General features: G+C 37.5%; 1 protein-coding gene across 4 annotated transcripts in view; it reads right to left on the bottom strand.

The window, feature by feature from the left end:
* MSH3 (mutS homolog 3) overlaps positions 1-24,429 on the bottom strand; it is a 179,797-nt gene that overhangs the window by 91,254 nt on the left and 64,114 nt on the right. For all 4 annotated transcript variants that reach the window (XM_019929750.3, XM_019929751.3, XM_073802256.1 and 1 more), the window contains exons 11-13: positions 23,317-23,401; positions 20,766-20,875; positions 2,300-2,432 (exon numbers count right to left, since the gene is read on the bottom strand). In XM_019929750.3, the coding sequence (XP_019785309.1) occupies positions 2,300-2,432; positions 20,766-20,875; positions 23,317-23,401 (328 nt within the window). The remainder of the gene's footprint in view (positions 1-2,299; positions 2,433-20,765; positions 20,876-23,316; positions 23,402-24,429) is intronic.

Here is a 24,429-nt window from a genome sequence, read left to right as displayed (position 1 = left end):
TTTAAAGCATTCAGACTTCCTAAAGTTGGTCTGTTACCAAATCATTTCTAATCTTCGCTTTTCAAATCAATCTTTAGGCACATTCTTGTGTAAACACTGAAACAGCAACAAGGAACAGCTTCTGAGTGAGTCACAAGTCCCTTTAGTATAGTTTGAAACTCTAAAAAGTCATTCCTACTCTGCCTGTTGGTTACCTTTCAAAGGATCATATTCCATCATATGTGGAATCTAAAAACAAAAACAAAAACCGAAAACCCAAATTCATAGATACAGAGCACACATTAGTGGTTGCAGGGGGTGGTTGTGTGGGCAAAATGAGTGAAGATGGTCGAAAAGTATTTGTAAGTTGCTAAAAGAGTAGATCTTAAAAGTTCTCATCAAGAGAAAACAAAAAAAACTTTGTAAGTATGCAATGGTAAAGGATGTTAACCAGACTTACTGTTGTGAACATTCTGCAATATGTATATATATATACATATATATATATATATATATACACATTGAATCCTTATGTTATATATTGATACCTGAAACTAAAATAACGTTGTTTATCAATTATACCTCAATTTAAAAAAGAACTAGATTCTGACATTTACCAGAGTTTTAAACTTTTATAAGTACACAAACTTTATGAAATGCAAATATTAAAGTACAGTTTAAAGAGAGGCAGGAAGGCATAATAGAAATCACAGCATCCATTTTGATGCCATGGATAGTTTGATTCAGCTCTTCTGATTAGCCATTGATAATTTTTTCAGCTTTGCTCCTATTTGCTTTTGAGAAAAACAAAAACCTCTAACGTCTGTCAGTGAATCCTTTCAAGTAGTGAAGGCAATGTGTTTGGAAATCTGTTGCTTGATGAACGGTTATAAGCCCTGATTGTCAGCCACTGGGTTAAGGTCGAAAACAAAATAACAAATGGTTTGACATCCATTCTGTAACCTCAAAAGAGTCAACCATAAGACTTTCAACTACTAGGGCAGCCTCTAGTATTGGCAGCAAAACAACAACACAGTGCACCAAGCAATGGTACAACAGATGCCGCAAACCCCTTAACCAATGCACACATTTTTTTCCCTAGGGATTAGTATTTCCCAATTTCAACTTGTTCTTTCTTTTCAAATGTAGCCGAAGCATATGGAACAGTTACGTAAGTCCTCTTGGGCACTGCAAGTATTCTTGGAAGCAGTAGTTATTATTCTAGTAAAACTTTGTGGGGGAAAAGGCCTAAAAAAAGTAAAGACTCATGAAAAATTGGTCACAACTAAAGTTTGGGCACATAAAAAAAGTTCTACAATAAAATTATTAAATTGGCAAGGGTTTACATTTGGGCAAAAAATAAAATTTGCTTATGTAGGGACAACCAGGGAAAAAAATGCAATGGTATTCAAAACTGCTACTACATCAAAAATGGTAATGTCCAAAAATGTAAGCCACTAAAACCCCATCAAGGACCCTCATTTAAATATGAATTCTGTCACTTAGTAACAAGTTACTAACCCTCTTCTTAGCATCATCATTTAGTCAAGGTAATGCAAGCTGTTGTAGCATTATATAAAGACAGCAATATACATAATTTCCCACCAGTAAGAAGGTGCTAAACCTTCTCAACCTCACCAAGTTTTTTTTTACAAGGAACAAAGAGTCTAATGTATGTGAGTGACTTCTGCAGTAGGTAAGACACTATAAAAAGTTTATTAACAACGATAAATATAATTGATAATTTTTAAAAATTTTAGGCACATTTTGAAGATAAGCAAATTATTTCTCTAACAAACCTCACTTGTTACTGTTATGACTTAAACTGTAAAGCGTAAGTGATGAAAATCAAAGGAATGCTTTTTACTTACTCTCAATATCCAAACGTGTCTGCATATTAATACCACCACAAATATTTTACTAGCAGATTTCTCCTTCAGTTAAGTCAAATAAGAAGTTGTTCTGAGGTCAAAAGAAATAAGGCATCTCTTTCTAAAAGCAGATGGTCTAAGTAAATTTCCTATTTTGATGATGGTCCATACTTTGAGGTTGAAACAGGAGAACATCCTGTATTATAACAGAAGGGCCTCTATGTATTGCTATAGTTAACAAAAGTGGGCAAACTTTACTATTTACAATGCAAAAATTGGAATAATCTCAGTTTGTGCAATTAAAATCTCTAAGGATTCTCTCATGTTAGCTGCAAGATTTTACAAAATAAAATAAAAATAAAGTTCTGAGATGTTTCCCATTAGCACCTGGTGTCCTCAAGCTGAAGAACATTATCAGTTTTAAAAGATTCGATTTCTATCACACTTACTTTTTTGTGATAAATGCTACAGAGTCCTCTTTCGATGTCAGGCAATTTACGTAGATGATTTTCTATCTGGCCAAACACACTGGATTCTGAATGGAGAACTTCAGATACAGCATCAAGTCGAGCATTTATCTCCCTGTGAGAACAGAGTAATGGCAATTATCAGATATGTTAGGAACTCAAACTGCAGATATTTCCCACTCTGATGCCCAGCACTGTGAGAGCAGCCGCTTAAGAAAAGAACAAAGGAGACTCTTCCTCCACACCTCTGGCCCTTCTCTGCCCCTTATCATCGAAATCGAAGAGCAGATACCACACAAGGAAAGTCATTAACTAGATGGCTAGTCATTAACTAGCCAGCAGAGACTGGCTCCTTAAGTTTTCCTTCCTCCAGAGCAAACACACAGACTACACTTCCCAGCCTCCCCTGCAGTGAGGTATGGCCGTGTACCCAAGTTCTAGCCAGTGAAATGTGGGTAGGAATGATTACACCACTTTTAGCCCTGGCCCATAAAACCTCCTGTGATCTTCCACATTCACTCTTTCCCCCTTTGCCAACTGGATGTTGAGTCCAGGACAATTCTGTGAGCCCCTCACCTGCTGACTCCATCAGCATGGGTGTGTGAGTAGAGCAGAAAACCCTCCACTCCCACATCTGCTACCAAATGAACGTTTCATTAGCAAAAAATAAACTTGTATTGTATTTAAACCACTGAGATTGAAAATTTACTTGCTACCATTGCTTGTATTACCTGGCTAATAAAATGGGTCTACGGTGGGCAAATGAATTTTCTACTCTGACTGAAAGGACGGACCATCTCAATCAAAAAGCAATTCTTTCAGCTAACCAACTTTTTTGAGAGAATACTTGGTGGTGGTGGTTGAATTGATCAAGTGTTTGACTGAAATGGGACTAGGCACACTGAGCCTGGGCAAAGACTGGGAGCAGCAATAGAAAGTGCAGAGGATGGGACTTCCCTGGCGGTCCAGTGGTTAAGACTCCATGCTTCCACTGCAGGGGGCACGGGTTTCGATCCCTGGTCAGAGAACTAAGATCCCGCATGTCGTACAGCACAGCCAAAAAAACAAAAAGGAAAGTGCAGAGGAAAAACATCAGGAGACGTGGGAGGCCAGGGCTGCAGGATTTTATGAATGGCTACACCCAAAGTGATGGGCCGCTTGGGGAGAAATGGTGAGACTCTGTCAACTCAACATGGAAACCTGACTAAATGTGTCCTAAATGAGATAAGGCCCATCCAGCACCTATACACATCAAAGGCCTACACTGGGTATGATGGCCATATGTGAAAAGACTGAAATAAGTAAACATATCTAGTAGAAAACGGGTCTTTAGTAAATGCTTTTTGGATCAATGAATGAACAAACAAGCAAGCAAATGAAAGAATGAACTGACATTTGGGGGGAAATGGGGCCATCAGCTGTTGAATACACATCTATCAACGTTCTGTTGATATCATATACGCTGATGTGAAGGGCAAACCTATATCAGAATCCTGCCTAGATAACTATTAAATTGAGTATTTCACAATTAATTAAGTGCTTTTATCTTTGTTATCCTTATAACTATCCTGTGAATTCACAAAACAGATACTAACTTCAGGTCTCATTTTTTAAAAATATATTTATTTATTTGGCTGCACCAGGTCTTAGTTGCGGCATGCGGGATCTTTAGTTCCCTGACTAGGGATCAAACCCAGGCCCACTGCATTGGGTGTCCAGAGTCTTAACCACTGGACCACCAGGGAAGTCCAGAGGTCTCATTTTTGTTCCATTTTTTCTCTGGCTCATCCTCTGCCATGTAGAACAGGCATTTGGTTTAGCATGACAAAGTAGAACAAGCCAGAGCTTTGTAGACACACAGGCTGATTCTTCCATTCTCAATGGGATGACCTCTTAAATCTATTCAGTTCTTTCCATGTCTATTGCCACTACCCTAGTCTAAGTAAAAATCATTTCTCACAAAGAGAAATGTTCTACCAAATCAGCCTCCTAACTTTCCACTTTCCACTAACTTTCCACTAACTTTCCATGCGCACTTTTGTCCCTTTTTCCAATCCATTCTCTACACTGTAGCCTGAGTGGTCTTCCTAGAACCCAAACTTGTTCATGCCATACCTCTGCCTTAAGCTCATCAATGACCTGCCATTAATCTTAGATTCAAATCCAGAATCCTTAACTGACCTTTCAGACAACTGATCCCTGCTTACCTCACAAGTCTCGTCTCAGATCACCTGTCACTCTCTTCCTTTCACTCTAAGTTCCAGCTGGACTGAACTTCTCCCAACATCACGGTCACTCCAAGTTCTCTGACATCAGGGCTTTATCATCTGCTCCTCACTCTGCCTTGAAGACTCCTTTCCCCTTTCCTACTGCCTACCAGCTTCCACTTTGGCAAACTCCTTCTCACCCTTCCTCTGAAAGGGCTTTCTAGACTCACTAGACTATATTTCATCCTTTGCCATCCTTTTCCATACAACCCTCTGTTTTCTTTACATAGTGGAACTTACAACTGTATTTACTTCTCTACTATCTTTACTGCTAGACAGTAAGCTTGGTGAGAATGGGGATCATTTCTTCAGTCCCATAGTTCTGAGATCATGATACGTGCTCAATAAGTAGCTGTTGAATTTGATTCAATTGAATTTCAAAGACTACATATAAAATAAATCAAGATGAGGTGAAAAAATAAAAAATTAAATTTTCTTTGCATAAGATTGTTAGGGTAAAACATTGATTTATTTTATCACAACGTTTACCCCAAATGCTATACAAATATAAAGTTTTATTTTAATAACTCACTCCTGCACAAATGAAAGATGACACCAATTGAAATAGATTAAGTTGATGCTGCAGATGGTATGAGGACAGATAAAATAATGCCATCTGTGAATGTATAAAAGACAGCCAGATAGCTACTCCCTCAAAAATTATAAAGGTTGTCTGAAATATGGAAAGATAAAAGCAAAAGAGGTTAATAAAAACCTAAATCACATTTATGAAGTCTTCCAACAGACTTTTAAAAAAATACTTTCTTGGAAAATAGAAAGGTAGTAGCTTTTTTTAGCCTTGTGACAGCCCAGACAAAAGCCTGTTCACTATGAATCACTTTCACATTAACCCAGCCTTTACTTGTTAGGGAGGTAACAGCTCAGAGGTTAAGAATTTGGGCTGAAAACGTAAATGACCTCAGTTCAAATCCAGGCTCTTCCATTTACCAGTAATTTAGACTTGCCCTATTTTCTCCATCTATAAAATGGAAATAATAATGGTCCCTAACTCATAGAGTTGTTACAAGAATTCAATGAAATAATACACATTAAGCACTTAGCACATTGTCTGGTACATAGTAACTACTCAAGACATGTTAGCTGTTACCACCATTATTATTACAGAGATCTTTATTTGGTTATGAAATTTGTTTGGTAGGCATCACAGAGAACAGCTCAGGGGAGGGAGAAACAGCACCCAAAACATAAGCTTGGAAATAACTATGTGTAGACAAGCCTTTAGGCATAGATATGCAAAAAGGTGTTTTGTGCAAAGTGAACAGGAAAGGATTACACAAGGAAAGCTAGTTCTGGCATCTCAAGTGCTACATCTGACTGGTAGTAGTGACCTGAAGTACTGTACTAAGATTGGTTAGTAGGTACATTGAGAAAGAATGCCATAACCAACTACAGATGTCTAACACGGGCAGGGAGAGGGGGAGACGGGGAGAGGGTGTGAGGCACTGTTTACCACCACGAATTTCTCATCACTGGGGCAGCTATACTTCCACTTTTATCTCCTATAAGCAGAATGCAAATCAATAAAAAATGACTTCTAATCAAGTTTTTTAAATAAAATGGTATATCTTAGAACTGTTCTTTAATTAGCAGGTATAAGACTTTCTAAATAACCGTAGTAAAATAATAGGTCAGACCACCAGAACAGAAAACAATTATTTTGGTGCAGTCAATGAGAGAGATCAACAAAACAGGAAATAGCACTGTCAATTAAACGAGGATAAAGATATTATTCCAAGATGCCCTATGGTATTCTACAACTGATCTTATCACATGATACATTCTAAACAAATGAAAAGAGGACACCTGAGTCATTCATTTCATTCCATATGACAAAAAAACAATGAATCTGAGGTCCTGGGGATGACAAATATTCTTCTTTACCACCAAAGATCCAACGAGTAAATGTGGGTGTCGCTGGAGGCCTTCACATTTGAAGATGAACTGAGTGATGACGTTAATATCTGTTGTATGTGACTGTCACTCAGAAACACAGTGTATCACCTATAGGTACTGCCATAGTAAGGACATGTGATCAGTCTGTACCTGCTGGTTGCTATTTGTGGAGATGCCTCTATAATTCTAACATCAGGTTATTTGGGGAGGAAAGAAGTAAACTACTGGGGAGAGGTTTTTCGTTGTTGCTGTTTGTTCTGATTTTTTACTGAAAGGTTAGCTCTAAAGACAGATGATATAAAATGAGTAAATTAAATTCAGACATTAACACATTACTCATGCGATATGGCTAAACCAACTACCTAAACAACTTTCTGGTAGAAACATGAATCACAGGCCTTCTCCTAGGGCCTAACCATCATTATTTGAATCCACCTAGCTTTGCCTTTCACATACACTATTCACTCATTCATTCAATGAACAATTACTGAGTGCTTATAAAGCACCAATTGCAAAAACAGAAGATGGAGAGTGCAAATATCACGCTCAAAATCTTATAGATCATGAAAGAGTTTATTTTATTTATGAAATTACATTCTAAAGAGCTATTCTCAATATGTACTTTGTTGCAAATTGTAAATCACCCAAGTTTTTAAGGATTTTTATTACTCATGTTCAAATGAGGCATCATTTTACCAAGAGACAATTCACCCTTTTCAGAATATTAAACAGAACAATTTTCTGACAGCTACCTTCCATTATTGGTTCAGGCCACAAATCTGAGTCTTTGAAAAGAGCATGAATATGATTTGTGTTTTTGATGATAATGGGAATGGGTATTTTCAGACCATCCCTCCCACTGCGGACAATTCAAAAAGCCAAACAAAACATAAAACACGTTCATGAAAGCATCAAAGGACTAAAAAAATGGTAAGGAAAAACTATACTAAAATCTAAAAGAAAGCAAGAACCCAAAGAAATAATCCAGCAGTCAAAACCACTTTTGCACTAAAAAGATATGCCAGAAGGATCTGCTGTAAAAATAAGCTGGCCTCATAGTAAGGGTAAACTTGTAGAGTAGGTGAGCATCATTTGGATGAACTGAAACATGTCAAACACTGAACCTGGATTAAGATGTTCCAGACTGGAAGCATCACTGAGAATCTGGCAGGAGCAAATGAAAATCTTCTTTGGGAAAAGACACCTTCATCTTAGCTCTCATGTTATTTATTTATTTTTATTGGAGTATAGTTGATTTACCATATTGTGTTAGTTTCAGATGTAGAGCAAAGTGTTTCATTTTTTTCAGATTATATTCCATTATAAGTTATCATAAGATACTGAATATGATTCCCTTTGCTATACAGTTTATCTATTGTTATGTATAGTAGTCTGTATCTGTTAATCTCATACTCCTAATTTGTCCCTCCCTCCCTCCCTCCCCTTCCCCTTTGTTAACCATAAGTTTGTTTTCTGTGTCTGTGAGTCTGTTTCTGTTTTATATATAAATTTATTTGTATTATCTTTAGATTCCACATATAAGTGATATCATATAGTATTTGTCTTTCTCTGATTTTCACTAAGTATAATATTCTCTAGGTCCAATCATATTGCTGCAAATGGCATTATTTCACTCATTTTTAACGGCTGAGTAATATTCCATTGCATATATATATACCACATCTTCTTAAGCCAATTGTCTGATGATGGGCACTTGGGTGGTTTCCATGTCTTGTCTATTGTAAATAGTGCTGCTCTCTCACTTTATTCTTAAAAATAAAATTTCTAAATAATATAACCAGCATTTAAGCATAAAAAGAAATGAGATGAGTAAGAAGCAATAGAAACAACAGACAACAGGAAGAGACATAAAAACTACCAAGCTTTGTGGGGTGTGGGGCTGAATGATAAAAAATAATAAATTCAAAAGACATTGTCAAAAGAAAGCAGATGAATTACAGAACAGGTAGAAATTAGAAATCAAATCAGTTATATAATTTCCATTACTTTACAGGTGATCTTTCTTTGCTCTCTATAGGATTTTTGTCTCTGATTCAGTGTTATGTGTAGTTTCATCATGATTTAGCAAAATGTGGAATTCTTGTTTGTTTTCAATTGCACTTTGATTCAATTGTGTTTTCTAAACCTAAGGAGTCACATCTTTCATGAAATATGAGAAACTCTCACCTTCTATCTCTTTGAATACTGTCTCTCTTTTCCTATTCTCATTTTCTTCTACTGGAAATCTGATGAGGATTATGTTAGACCTGATTTGTCTTTCAATCTCTTCTATCTCTGATCACACTATCTTTCTGTGCTACACTCTAGGTAATTTCTTCAGATATCATCTTGGAATTCAGATATTGCATCTATTCTGGTCTAACCCACCCACCATTTCTAAAAGTTGTATGTAGTTCTTCTTAAAAAATCAACCTGATCTCTTTTGATGGTATTTTTGTTCTGTGCTCATGTTTTTATTCTCTTTTGTATTTTTTTTAACTTGGTGGTTCAATATTTATCTTTATAATTCCCTTATCTGAAGGTCTTGGGATTCTAAGTCTACTGTTTTATAATTTCTGCTGACTCAACTCATGATTACTTGTTTCTCCACATCTTTTGTAATTACGGTTTATGAGCTTACAGCAGAACTTGCTCTTTGAAATTCCTAGGAGGCCTAGATGAGAGTGTATCCCTTCAGGGAGGACCTGTATTTGCTTTCGCTAGGAACCATAATGCACAATGGGACAATTTTAAATAAATTTCATAACTTAGAAATTGCCAGACCACAGAGATAAAGCAAATTAAAATAACAAACCTGAGTGAAGGTGGGCCTGTGGTTAAGAATTCTTGGAAACTTGGCAACTATAGTACAAAGCAGAGACCAGCTAAATGTTCCTGAATAGACTGCATCCCAAAAGATGCTGGTTAATCCATATGCAATAACAGGGCAGACGTTTGGGTAAGAGGCATTTAGGGTCACTTTTTTCTTGGTGGCAGCAGTCCCCTTCTCTGCTCTCACTCGCATCCACACAGCAAAGGAAAAGAGGCATGGGGTCAACACCAATCAGTCACAGCTCCCAGTTATGCTTCACCCACCACTCTTCCTTCCCATTTATGAGAAGTAGTGTGTCTCACTGGGCTGAGTAAGAGCAGAGTCACCACAGGTGAACATTTGTTGGCAGGTTCATGGAACATGGGAAACCACGAAGAATAAACAGAGCCTCCTCGTGTAATTAATTTCAGGAAGTTCCAGAGTTAAAATGGCATTTAGTTTTGCTAATATAAACTAAATGTTAAGTGGAGCAAATATATAATATTCTATTACTTTGTCATTTAGGCCAGGGCTATAAATTAGACATACAAATATTAATACTCTAAACATATGGGTTTACCAAAATAAAAGTCATTTAATTATTCAAGAAGATTAACTATCACTAAAATGTACTTTAGAAAATTACACAAAAATCTAGTCAAGGACCTATTTCCTAAAACCAACAATTTTCAATTTTCTTAAATATTGGTGTGATTTAAATGCCAAGAATAAACTTAGCATGCTTAATTCTCTTAAGCAGTTTTATAAAAATCTAATTTGAATTATAAAAGTATTCTTCATTTGTTCTAATTATGTTATTGAGCTATACAGTGAGTCGCAGCATTTTATTTTAGGTATAAAAGTTTCCATCACTTGCATCTCCTTCTCCTCATTAGATTACACCTTGACCAAATTAGATTAGAAACTCCTTGAGAGCAGGAACACTGTCATTGACACTAAATAATACAAAATTAATAATAACTATCTGGGACTTCCCTCGTGGCACAGTGGCTAAGAATCTGCCTGCCAATGCAAGGGACATGGGTTTGATCCCTGGTCCGGGAAGATCCCACATGCCACGGAGCAACTAAGCCCATGCGCCACAACTACTGAGCCTGTGCTCTAGAGCCTGCGAGCCACAACTACTGAGCCTGCGTGCCACAACTACTGAAGCCCGTGCACCCAGAGTCCATGCTCTGCAGCAAAAGAAGCCAACGCAGTGAGAAGCTCATGCACCACAACAAAGAGTAGCCCCCGCTCACCGCAACTAGAGAAAGCCCGCAAGCAGCAACGAAGACCCAACACAGCCAAAAATAAATAAACAAGTTTAAAATAACTATCTTATACTACTAAGTGTTAATGTGCACTTGGTCAATCAGAACAGAAAGTTGAGCTTCCTAAATTCCCAGGACTCAGACAAGTTAAAGTATTAAATAAAAGAGAAAGGCTGTGATCCAAGCCCAACCACATACAATGACAGTCCTCAAATGCTAATGGTTGCGTCATTTGAGAAGGGACTCACACAAAGGCTCTACCTCTTTACCAGTGGTCCTTGAAAATTCTCCTCATGATACTGACTATAGCTACAGGCAAAAGATAAAATACAGGGAAGTACCAGATTCAGAAGAACTGACCAGGACAGATACTGGACAACTGACATCATGGGCACCCAGCCTCCTTCCTGTCACGACTGGAAGCCCCCCAGCCAGGTCATCTTATGACTGTCTTCCCATCTTTCTAAAACAAGATGTGGTGGAAAACAGATGCTCTCAAGTCTAACATGGGCTTTCCAGAGAGATGGGCTTGGATTTGAATCTCGCTTTTACCTGATCAGAATGGGGGTGAAGGGGTGGTAGCAGTACCATTTAAAAAATTCATATGTGTGTGTGTGTTTATGTATGTATTATATTCTCTATATTATTTACTTTTTAAGAATAAAACATTGCAAACACACATAAAACACTACCCCAGCTGTATTTCTTTCCCTTTCCTCCCTTCCCAGAAGTGACCATTTTCCTGATGTTAGTAAATATCCTTTCTACTTCCTATTTTTATATTTCTACCACTTATGTCTGAACCCCTAAACAACACAGATGTGTTACAAAGTTCAGATAAATGGTTACTGTGCTCTATGTATTCTTTTATAACATTGTTTTTATGAGATTTATCCACATTGAAACATGTAGACTTGAGTCATTCATTTTAACTGCCATATGATATTCTAATGTATGACCAGATAACTATTTTTCCATTCCCCTACTAATAGCTAGGTTTCTTACAAGTTTTTGGTATCACAAAGTTCACAGCTATCTTCTTGACTGCACAACTGATGTCAGGAACCACAGTAATCCTTTATATGTACCATCTTATTTGGTCCTCACAACACCACTATGGGGTAGGTAATGCAATTCCCATTTTACAGGTAAAGAAACTGAGGTGTACAAAAGTTCATAACTTGACCCAAGTGACACAACTGAATGAGGGAATCAGAACAAGCTCAAGTGTCTCATTAACTCCAAAACTGTGCTTTCAGACATGGCCCTCTGTGCTTTGCTGGATGATCTCGGTTAATGAACCTGAGTGTCAGTTTTTCTCATCTATAAAATAGAAGCAGTAACCATCTCTGAGGATAGTTGAAAGAACAGAGATAACACAGATGAAAAATGCAGCTGAAAAACCAGATGAAACACCAGTTAGACACTGGTTTCCCTTTCTGCCATTTTCTTTCCACTCACATGATCCTCCTGAGTTTTCATCTTCTGCTTCCCCCCACACAGAGACTAGTTTACAGAGGAACAGACCTCACCTCTCAAGCCTCAGCACTTCCCTCTTCCCACCTTGGCTACTCTTCTTTCCTCAACTCTTAGATTTGGACGTCTGCTCCTTTCTACCAAAACATTTCCCTTTCTTTTTTTAAAAAAATATGTCTCCTTTTCATCCCTAAAATCAATCTAACATTTTGCATAAATATCTTCACCTGGACAGATACAATCCAGAATGTTTTTCAAAGGTAAGGGAGAGTAAAGATTTTTCAGAATACTATACTATAGGAGCAAAATTGCATAATGTTTGCAATTTACAAAATTCAGTGTTCTTTACAACCTCACTACAGATATTGAATAAATGTGTGATACATTTAAATAATCATCAAAACACTTGTTTCCATTCCAGAGATGTGTACATTTGACCTGCCCATGCCAAGAGGAGGAAAGATATGAAATAACTGAGCCTATCTGTTATGGATTGAACTGTGTCCCCCCAAAAATATATGTTGAAGACCTCCGTACCTCAGAATGTGACCTTACTTGAAAACAGGGTTATTGTAGATGTAATTAGTTAAGATGAGGTCATACTAGAATAGGGTAGGCCCCTAATCCAATTTGACTATATTCTTATTAAAAGAATGCCACATGAAGAGAAATGCACACAGGGAGAATACTATGTGAACATAAAGGCAGAGATAAAAGACAACACATCTCCAAGCCAAGTAACACCCAAGATTGCCAGCAAACCACCAGAAGCTAAGAGAGAGACACTGAATAGATTCTCCCTCACAGGCCCACTGACATTTTGATCTTGGACTTCTAGCCTCCAGAACTGTGTGACAAATTTATGCCATTTAAGCCACCCAGTTTGTGGTACTTTTGTTTCAGCAGCCATAGTAAACTAATACACTGTCTAAATCACCAATTATGTAATTCAGATTCTACAGGTATGGTCTTTAAGAGCCATATGAAAATCACGTTGACCCCAAATATTTCTAAGCAAATAAATTCTGATTCAGATGGGTTTAGAGTTATGAGCTAGACCTTTTTACATGATACTTAAAACTAGCTATGCCTGAGGTGGATGATAGCCCCTTCCTGTCACCCAGCCTGGCTTCCTTACTAAGTCACATGACTTTCTCTGATCAACTTCTATCTATTTTAATTCCACTAGGGGTTTGACAAGAATGTAAGATGTCGCCACACCATTTCTTCCACTGTTAAGTACAATGTTTTCACACCTGAACAAGCAATTATTCCACTAAAAGAGAAGAAATGATTTCTCAGACTCAAGTCTGTGGCACTAAAACAAGGAATCACATGAAAGAAAACTGCTTCTAAGGTTCTTTTAAAATCAAGAAGTTTTTCTCAGAAAATTAAACTTCCCTTATATAGGTTTGTCTTTATTTTCAAAGCCTACTGAGAACCCTAAGATTTTCAAATGGATTCATTTGTTCATAATTTCTTAATCATCTGTTATATTCAAAGTACTATGAGCTGCCAGTGTATTCTATGTGTGTGTTTGGGGTGGAGTAGTAAGAAACAGGACATAATTGAGAGGAGATAACTTTCTATAGCGGGAGGAAGGAGAAGGAGGACTTCTCAAAGGAGGAGTCTGAGTTAGGACTTTAATGACTTTAAGGACTTTCTTTTCATTATCCATTCAATAAATACTTACCAGACTATACTACAAAGCCACAGTAATCAGAACAGTATGATATTGGTACAGAAAGCAGACACATAGATCCATGGAACAGAATAGAGAGCCCATGGTCAATTAATGTACGTATGGTCAATTAATCTATGACAAAGAAGGCAAGAATGTACAGTGGACAAAAGACAGCTTCTTCAGTAAGTGGTACTGGGAAAACTGAACAGTTATATGTAAATCAATGAAATGACAGCATTCCTCACACCATACGCAAAAATAAACTCAAAATGGATTAAAGACTTAAATGAAAGGCCTGAAACCGTAAAACTCCTAAAAGAGGACATAGGCAGAACACTCTTTGACATAAATTGTAGCAATATTGTTTTGGATCCGTCTCCTAAGGCAAAAGAAAGAAAAGCAAAAATAAACAAATGGTGCCTAATTAAACCTAAAAGCTTTCGCACAGCAAAGGAAACCATCAACAAAATTAGAAGACAACCTACTGAACGGGAGAAAATATTTGCAAATGATATGACCAATAAGGAGCTAATATCCAAAATATAAAAACAGCTCATACAGCTCAATATCAAAAAAAATAAAATAAAAACAACCGGATTCCAAAGTGGGCAGAAGACCTGAACAGACATTTTTCCAAAGAAGATATACAGATGGCCAACAGACGCATGAAAAGATGAACAACGTCGCTCATCACCAGAGAAACGCAAATCAAAAGTACAAGGGGATATCACCTCACACCTGTCAAAATCGTTATCATCAAAAGGTCTACAAATAACAAATGCTGGAGAGGATATGGAAAAAGGGAACCCTAATACACTGTTGGCAAGACTGTAAATTGGTGCAGCCACTATGGAAAAGAGCATGGAGGTTTCTCAAAAAACTAAAAATAGAACTACCATATGATCCAGCGATTCTCCTGCTGGGTATATATCTAAAGAAAACAAAAACACTAATTCACAAAGATACATACACCCCAATGTTCCCTGCAGAATTATTTACAATAGCCAAGAAATGGAAGCAACCTAAATGTCCATCAATAGATGAATCGATAAAGAAGATCTAGTATATTTATACAATGGAATATTCTTCAGCCATAAAAAAGAATAAAATTCTGCCATTTGCAAGAATGTGGATGGACCTAGAGAGTATTATGCTTGTGAAATAAGTCAGAAAGAGAAAGACAAATATTCTACTCTATTACTTATATGTGAAATTTAAAAAATAAAACAAGCAAATTTATATAACAAAACAGAAATAGACTCCACAGACATTGAGAACAAACTAGTGGTTACCAAGGGGGAGAGGGAAAGGTGGAGGGGCAAGATAGGGGTATGAGATTAAGAGATACAAACTATTATGTATAGAATAAACAAGGATATATTGTACAAACGGAATTATAGCCATTATTTTGTAATAACTTTAAATTGGATATAATCTATAAAAATATTCAATCACTATGTTTTACAATATTATATGTTTCAGGTATACAACACAGTGATAATGTTGTGAATCTACTATACAACCATACCTCAACTTAAAAAAAGGAATACTGATATATGCTACAACATGAATGAACCTTGAAGATATTATGCTACGTGGTAAGATAGTCACAAAAATACAAACCTTGTGTTATTCCACGTATATGAGGTACCTATAATAGTCAACTTCATAGAGACAGAAAGTAATATGGTGTTTGCCAGAGTTTAGGAAAAATGAGTAATGAGAAGTTATTCATGAATGTGTACTGAGTTTCAGTTTTGCAAGATGAAAAGAGCTCTGAAGATGGACTGTGGTGATGGTTGCACAATACTAACGTATTTAATACACTTAAAATGTACTTAATGAATGTACTGTACTTAATGACATGTACACATAAAAATGATTAAGATAAATTTTACATTATGTGTATTTGACACTAATAATACAGATTTTGTTTAAAAAGTGCAAATGTAGAAAAATGAGCACAGGGGAAAAATACTTATCAATTGCTTGTTATAAATGAAACACACAGTTGAGTGAGACGGGCAGATATTAAACAAACTGATAAACAAATACCAATCATAGTAAGTCCTATACACTATCCAAGAATAATACGAAGAACATAATTTAGATCGGGAGGTCAGAGAAAAGCTCTCTGAAGAACTAACACTTTAAGGTAAAACCTAAAGAATAAAGCAGTTAGCTGTGTAAAAACTGAAGAGAAAGAAAAGAATATTCTAGGTAGAGAGACGAGTAAATGCAGAGACCATGAGAAGAGAAAAAGCTCTGGGATGCTCAGGAACTAAAGGAAGGCCAGAGTGAACAGACGACAATGAATGCATGAATGCAGAGGAGAGTCGGACAGAACAGCCATGTTTAGGAATTTTAATTTTATTTGAAGCACAATGGAAAGCCAGTGAAGAGTTTAAGGCAGGGGAGTAACATGATTCAGCTTTTATTTTCAAAAAAGAGATCAGTTAGGAGGATACTGCAGCGGTCCACATGGGACTGACTGCAGTCAAGATGGCAAGACATGCACAGTCTCTGGATATATTTTAGAGGTAAAAGCATAGGACTTAGTATTAGATTGGATGTGGTTGTCAAAAGGAAATGTCCAGAGTAACTCCCAGGTTTCTGGCCCAAGCAACGCATTAGGTGGAGGGGACAGGGAACCAGGAGGAGGAATAGGGTTGAATACGTTAAGTTTGAGATGCCTGTGATACACCTATGTGTTTAGGAGCCTGAGTTGAATATATAAGCCTGGAGAATAGAGGAGAGTAAGGACCAAAGATACAAATTTGAGAATCACTGACATTTTGATATTTATGGTCATGGGCATAGGTAAGTTCATTGGAGAGAAGAGAAGGGGAGGGAAGGATAAGGGAAGGAAGAAAGCTGAGCTCCTAAGGTTCAGGCCTCAGGAACTCCAACATTTGAAAGATACAGAGAAGATGAACAGTGAGCAAAGGAAACTCTGAAGAAGCAGCCAGCAAGTAAGGGAGACAAAAATGAGTAGTTTCCACTTTAGAAAAAGGGAACAGACTGTACAAAGGTCCAGAAATATATCACACCTTAGTGTGCTGTGAGAACCGTAAATAGTAGGGAGCAAAACATAATCAGATATACATTTTAAAAAAATCATCTTTGGGTAATGCAGATAGAAACAGAGAAGGGCAACATCAGAGGCATGGAGATGCTTAGTTTCCTTAATAAAAAGTCTTTCGTGAAAGGGCTTTCATCTGAGTGCCTTTCATAAAAAGTGATTTTACAAAAAGGCAAGATGATATACTACTACTTCTTGCAGAGAGACAATGTTTTCATCATTGATCAAAATAGTTCATCCACTAGAAGGGGAGGAACTGATTTCTCAGGTTCCCTTTGTGGTTAATAATCTGCTGTTCCTTAAGTGTGTATGCACACCTGCACACACATGTACACACACACACACACACAGACACACAGCTGCATTTCCAAGAAATCACTATCTCACTGAAGGAAATGTCTTATTTCCAATTTGTTCTGCATACTCATGTTGAACATTTCCTGAGGCAGAGACATGCTAGTGGATGTGTGGGTCTGGAGCTGCGGGAGATAATGGAGACAAAGTCATCTGCTCATGAGTTACAGAAGAAGCCATGGCCACAGATAAGATCCTAAGTAGTGTTGAAAGTAAGAAGATGCCCCAGGAAAGAACCACGGGTAACATCAACACTTAAGGTGCAGGTAGAAGAAGAGGTACTCACGGAGAAAACTCAGAACTTACCTTTGCTTAATATTTCAAAACATAGGGTAAGTTACTGAATCTTGAATACTCTTCTGAGATGACCAAATCTGCCTTGGAAATTAATATTTTGCCTAAAATACCATTTTAGATACTCATCCCACATTTTTCAAAGTTTTCTGCCCCTCCCCCCTCCCAACCAGTCACTATTTACAAGCAGAATTTGCATTTTGGGGCTTGTGGAGAAAACCAATAAAGTACCTATGGTATATGTATAAAAGATTGACAAGACCATATCAACTAAAAGAAGCAGAAGAAATTCAAAGATGGAATCTCGAAAAAAATGAATTCAATATAATTTAATTTTAAAAGGTCTTAGGACTAATGGCTTGCCAACATGGCATTCGGTTATAAGAAGCCAGAGACCTACACTGAAGAATCTTCTTGCCTAAAATTACAGAACTGATAAAATGTATGGGGCACAACACATAAGAAAGCATAACCTATTTATAAAGGCCAATGTGGTTTCAGTAGAGTAACATCTGACCTCAATAACCCAAGTGAATTCTTTGAATCAGTAAGTATAGGGTAAAAGCCATTTGTACTTTCTAGAAAGTCACTAGAAAAATTTGCACCAAAGAGGCCATTTTATAGAATAAAAAGTAGTGGGAGTGGAAAATCCTCTGAAACTTGAAACAGTTGGTCCTGAATTTATGAACTGTGTGATTGCCCTGGAAGCTAAAATAGGTTAAAAATGTTAAAAAGGTCCTAAAGGATTTAAGAGAATTCATGGATGACTGACAAATAATGGCTCTTGAAGAACTTTGGGAGATCCACCTTATATCTTGCTAAGTTCCCTTGTCACCAATTATTTGCTGTATGATCTCACTATAGACGAAAACTAGGCTCTAAACTAACCTTTGGCTGCCTATGTCAGAGACAGAATATTAGCCTGGATGCATGGCACCTAATGTTAGTACTAAAACAACAACAACAATAAATATATAGCTGAACTACTGACTAATCAGCTGAAGATTTTCTCTGGGTATTTGTTTGGAAGACATGGCAAGTGCAATTAAGATATAACTGGAATTCTTTTGAAGTCAATTTTTTTATAAGCACATTTTTATTTATTAATATTTATTTATTTATTTTTGGCTGTGTCGGGTCTTAGTTGTGGTGCACAGGCTTCTCTCTAGTTGTGGGGCATGGGCTTTGTAGTTGTGGCATGCAGGCTCTCTAATTATGGCACACGAGTTCAGCCCCATGGCATGTGGGATCTCAGTTCCCTGACCAGGGATCGAACCCTCATCCCCTGCACTGGCAGGCAGATTCTTAACCACTGGACCACCAGGGAAGTCCCTGAATTCAATTTTAATGGATTAGGAAGCTTAAAGTTTTTAAACTATGACTTAAAATAAAAATGGCAAAGGAAGAAGTTTTGTGTGCCTGTTTTCAGCTATATATGTTTTAGGCTGGTCTAAAGTTCATACTTGAAAGCACTGGAGTTCAATGCATGGAGTACCTTCTCTCAGCCTTTTTGGGAAAGGAGGGTCCCAAAGAGTACATGATCAACCCCCAAAGAGCATACAACATGATCTACTGAATTTATCTCAAATTAATCCTGTTTATACAAAACAAATTTAACAGAAATAAAAAATTTAATTTGCATGTAAAAGTCTGCTAGCAAGTCTGTTTCTGCTGAATATTTCAACCAACCAAATAAAATAAAAATAATAATGTGGATGCTTTAGATGCCTTTCTATCAGCCAGAAGGCAACACCCCTTATATTGCTGTCCGCACACTATCTACAGAAAGCCATCTTGTCTGCTTTTGCTCCATGAGGTATCTTTATCTTGTTCGAATACTGAACCAAAGTAGATACTTCCATTTTCAGAATTCCTTCTTTACCTAGTCAGTTACCCCTGTCCGAAGGTCTTTATGGTCAAGAAAAGAAACCGTAATGACCCACTAAAAGCTGAAGTGATTTAGTAGCCAATCATCATCAGAACAGTATCTTAAAGCTTAGGACTAACAGTAACAGCATCTGCTATCCTTTGCCAAAGATGGCTATTTACTAAGCACAGCATAAGATGCAGCCATTAGTGAGGCTGCTGTGCAGTTTAAGAGACGATGCACGTAAAGCCCCTAGCATAGTGCTTGCTGTATGATAAAGAGCTCAAAACTGGCAGTGAAGATTACTGCCTCATTCTATTCCTTACCGCAGCCCTGTGAGGAGGTACTGTACCACTGCAAAGGTGAGAACACGGTGGGCTGGCTAGGGGGTGGTGAGCTGCAGCCTTAGTGGGGCTGACTCAGTTGACAGAGCCCACTAACAGCACCAGCACTACACTCTCTCTGGTCCGTCCATATGGGAAGCTGTTCAAGATGGATTCAATGCTGATTTTAAATCTAGGCTCTACCAGGTGTGAAACATCAAGCAAGTTACTGAAGCTCTCTGAATCTGTTTACTCATCTCAAGGACCCACCCTCAGAGGATGATTCTGAATATTAAATACTGGTACATAGTAAAAGCACAATAAATAATAGCATTCATTCATTCAGTCCGTCACTCAACATTATTTGGACTCCTACTATGTGACAGGCATAGGTCACAGCTCCCAAATCTATCTGCATGTCAGAATCATCTGGGAGCTTTTAAAAATTCCAACTCCCAGGCCACACTGGAGGCCACTGAAATCACAATATCTGGGGGCTGGATACAGGCGTTAAGTATTTCAAAGCTACCCAGGTGATTCCAACGTGCAGACAAGCTTGGAAACCACTGTGTTTTAGGCACCAGACTCACCTACCTTCCCTGAAAGCACACCTAGTTTACTCATCCTACCTTCTTAAACATCTCACATCTAAGCCCTCTTTCCGATTCCTACTGTTACTTCTTTAGCTCAGGTCCTCAGAACCTCTCCATGAACTTGCTAACTTGTTCCCCACCCATGACCACTTTGTCTGCTCCCACACACAAGCCAGCTCTGATCCTATCACTCCCATGTGCAGAATCACTGGATTAACCTCCTCTGGCTACCAGCTCCTCAGCCCAGCCTTCAAAGCCCTCAACAAAAGGCAGTGCCCCATCGCCCCAGCCTCTCTCTCCCCACACCCTTATGCTACTGATGACCCCAACTAACTGGTTAACTCACTTTCTCCGGGCAGACTCCATGTCTTCCAACTGAAAGCAGGTTCGTTGTTAGGGACAAGGAAAAAAATCTTCCCGATAATAGTCTATTGCCAGATACAAAATAAAATCTTCCCCAACTGAAAACAGTGTTCAGGTTAAACACACAAAAGACAATTCCTTTTACCTTAGTTTAAGGAGTGGCTGGGTCACCCACTTCTTTAACTTCCGTCTCCCAAATGAAGTTTTAGTATGGTCTAAAACCCAAAATAAACTTCCTTTGGTTTTCATATCAGTCTAAAAAAGACCAGAAAACAAGGTTTATTAACTAGATGATTGTATTTGTACCAAAACTGCTAGTTGTTCATGCATCCTCATTATTCCATAGACCCCAATTTTAAATGATACACCCTAGCATAAAACAGAGCTCAAAACAGGTGTTCATTTAATGTCAGATGAATGAATGTATACATACACACATCCTTATATACACACACAAAGTACTTATATTTTACACAAGAAAGATATAATCTATGTATAGTTTTTAGTTAACTAACAATAAATTATTGAGAAGTCTCTTTTGAAGTGTTTATCCTAAACATCTCAAAAATATAACTGCATCCTTTCCTGCCTTGGAAAGCACAGTGAAGATAATTTCATTTTCCTCTGGCAGTTCAGTATCTCCCACTACCTAAGGGTTGTCATTCTAAAGACAGATACTCTCATGACAACACTGTACAAGTTTAAGGAGAGAAGTGAACCTGTACTGCACTCTAGGACTGTACCCCTGAAGGGTTTGATTTTAGTCTGTTTTATTAAATCCTTAGCAAAAATTTATCTATGCTTTGCCACTTTAAAGTTAAGCCATTAAAAAAATTTTACAATTAACTAGAGATGGTATTAAATTTTACCAAGGTTTCACTGTAGTATAAAATGTCTAATAATAGGTTTAAGTTCTATTTGGAACATAAAGTTGTTTTCACCTGATTTTGTTTTGTTTTTTTTTTTTTTTTTTTTTACTCTTTCCTTTTCCTTCAAATCAATGAGCAGGTACTTACAGAATACCTCCTGTGTGCTCAACAGAATAACTGGCAAAGGTATATTAAGACATGGTCCCTCCCTCAGGGCACTTACATCCAAGTGTGGGAGAAAAGACTCCTAATGAGGACACAATGCCACCTGGCAGAAATCAACTATAAAAAGTGTGCTATAACCTCTCCAGGCCTTAGGAGTTTAAAGCAGAGCACACACAGAAACTACAGTGGTCATGGAAGGCTCCCTGAGGAGCTGGGCAGGCAGAGCAGACCTATGAGGAGAACCCACATCAGTGACTGCACCATCCCTTCCTGAGACGAGAGCCCGACTGCCTGGACCACAGTAAAAGGTCCCAGGAAGAGTACGGTGGAGGGGAATCATTCTCTAATTACCTGGCATCATTGGAGAAGCAGGCTCAGACAAGAGAGGGAGAGCTGGGGGAGACCTGAGTCCTGTTACACCTTTGCTCTCCCTGGCAACCAGCTCCCTCCTCATGACCCCTTTCCATTGCTCGATGGTAAAGGAGGACAAAGCCCAAGCACAAAGACAAGCAGAAGATGCTAATTCTCAGCTTCTATTTCTACAAGGGCCCAAGTCCTGATAAAGAAAGGGATTTTAGAGGGTATTCTGATGACGGATGATTTTTGCCTTAGGAATTTGATTTCAGAACTGACTCCACTGTAAAGGATGTGAACAGGGAGGATGTGGCAGAAGTAAAGAAATCTTGGAATACCAGGGCTGTGTCTGCAGGCTTTGACTGTGGGCTCTTCTTCACCCCAGAAATGCCCTTTTGTCTGCTACCTCGGGGATGTTTACAGAGTTGATGAGAAAGACTTGCGGGAAATATACTCAACTTCCGGATGACAGAATGACATGATAAAAATGTTATTGCATAAAAGGAAGGCTGACTCCAGTATACAAGGACAGCCTGGCAGAGGGAGAAACCAAGTGAGAGAAACTAGACAGCAATATACAAATCCAGGAGTCAGGAGAATACATTCAGCATTTACTTTAATTCACAGCAGTTCTAGTGATTCACAGCAGATGGTTCAGCTTTTCCACTACTTACTCAAATGACTTGGAACTGCTTTTTCTTTCTGTGACTTTATGTTATAATAACATTAGTTTTACAATATAATATCTCACATTTCCAAGTGATAGTTTAATACATGAAAGCAATAATTTTAATGTCTTCATTACCCTTCTCATTCATCAATAAAGGGCAAGTAAACAATGATGGAAGTTTGCGAAGTGAAATATTATGCATCTTACAGTCAAACTGAGTATCAGAGAAACTTGCTTTATATGCTGGATAATGAAGTAAGACCGCAGACATTTCAACAATCAGTTAAAAGTATGTAGAAAAAACATAACCAAGCAGACCAAAAAAATCCACTTTACATTAATTTCCAAAGATGATGCCTTTCCAAAGAAATATTTGATAAAGAAATTATCAGGATGGACATGTTGCTTCAATCATTAAAAAGCACAGCTCTATAGCTCCCAACGTAACCCCCAAGTAAGTATTTCATGTATTTGGTCCTCAGAAAAAGTGAGCACTGCAGTTACCAGTAGATGTCAGGCAGAGCTGCCAGCTGAAGACAACACTGTTTTCACCTGCATACCTAAGAACAGACTGCTACCTTATCCCACATTTTTTTTCAAAACCATTTTGAATTTAATAGGCCTTATGTTTACCTGACCTGATTCTGAAGGATTTCCAGGTTCCTTAATGTTGTTCCATTAATTGTCATAAATTCCATTTCACCTGACAACTGTTTAAAATTCCTGTAAAAGAATGAAATATGAGCCATGATGCAAGTGCATAAAGAAAGAGAAAAACTAATTTAGGCATTAGAAATACTCAAGTAACATGATTTCCTGCGATAGGAAATCGAACCCAAAAAAGCCAAAAAGAATATTCATCATTATGAGAGTATCTTCTATCGACACTGGGCGCTGTTAGGTAAACTGATGTGAAAGGACAGCTGTTGTCACACCAAAAACCAAGAACAAGAAACGGAAGTAATGGTACCAACAATTTTTAAATTTTTTTATATTTCCAGTAATAGAACCAAACATAGTCTTTTATCATTGGCAGAGCAAGTGGTGGTCTCTTCAGGAAAAGGTATGCAATTTGCTAGAAAAATATGTCAGTATACTTAAAAACGTCCTCCTTATTCTTTAGCATGAGATCATCCTGATAAACACTTTAAAAGCTTTTAATCAACATTCTGGTATGTGCAAATGTTATTTACTCTATAATTAAGACCACAAATTAATGTGGCTAATGTTTTAGTAGCGTATAAAACTGAAAAAAGTAGAAATTACTTCCTTAAGTTCAAAGAATTCACATTCTCCATATGTCCCTGTAACTATCCCAAACTAGATTAAAAATTCAATAAATTTCAAATAAACTTGACTATTGAGTTCAATGTGATTAATAAATGTATGCACAATTCAAATTTTGTCCTTATTAGCCTGTCATGTTAAAAAGTATATTAATCAATGCATTACTAACCCAGTAATTAATTTCCTTTATAAGCCAGTCCTTTGACATTTCTGTCCACAGCACTTACAGATTTGATGGCTCATTTTTCCAAGCAAGAAAAATAACGGCAAGTCACTAAACTATTTGGAAGGAAAGCATGAGTGTTTGCATCATAAAACTAACCCCACTCATCATGGCCATAATAAGATGTAAATAAAATCCAGTTTCTTAAGCCAGTTATAGAAGCAAGCTTTCATCCAGGAATCTAGAGCCTAAAATCAGAGCCCAAGGAGCCAGTGCTCATTGAGAGATGCCTCCACTTCTA

The sequence above is a fragment of the Tursiops truncatus genome, chromosome 3 (assembly GCF_011762595.2).
Source record: "Tursiops truncatus isolate mTurTru1 chromosome 3, mTurTru1.mat.Y, whole genome shotgun sequence".
Classification (NCBI taxonomy): Eukaryota; Metazoa; Chordata; class Mammalia; order Artiodactyla; family Delphinidae; genus Tursiops; species Tursiops truncatus.
The sequence above is the reverse complement of the archived record's forward strand: the minus strand, read 5'-3'. Positions and strand labels throughout refer to the sequence as shown.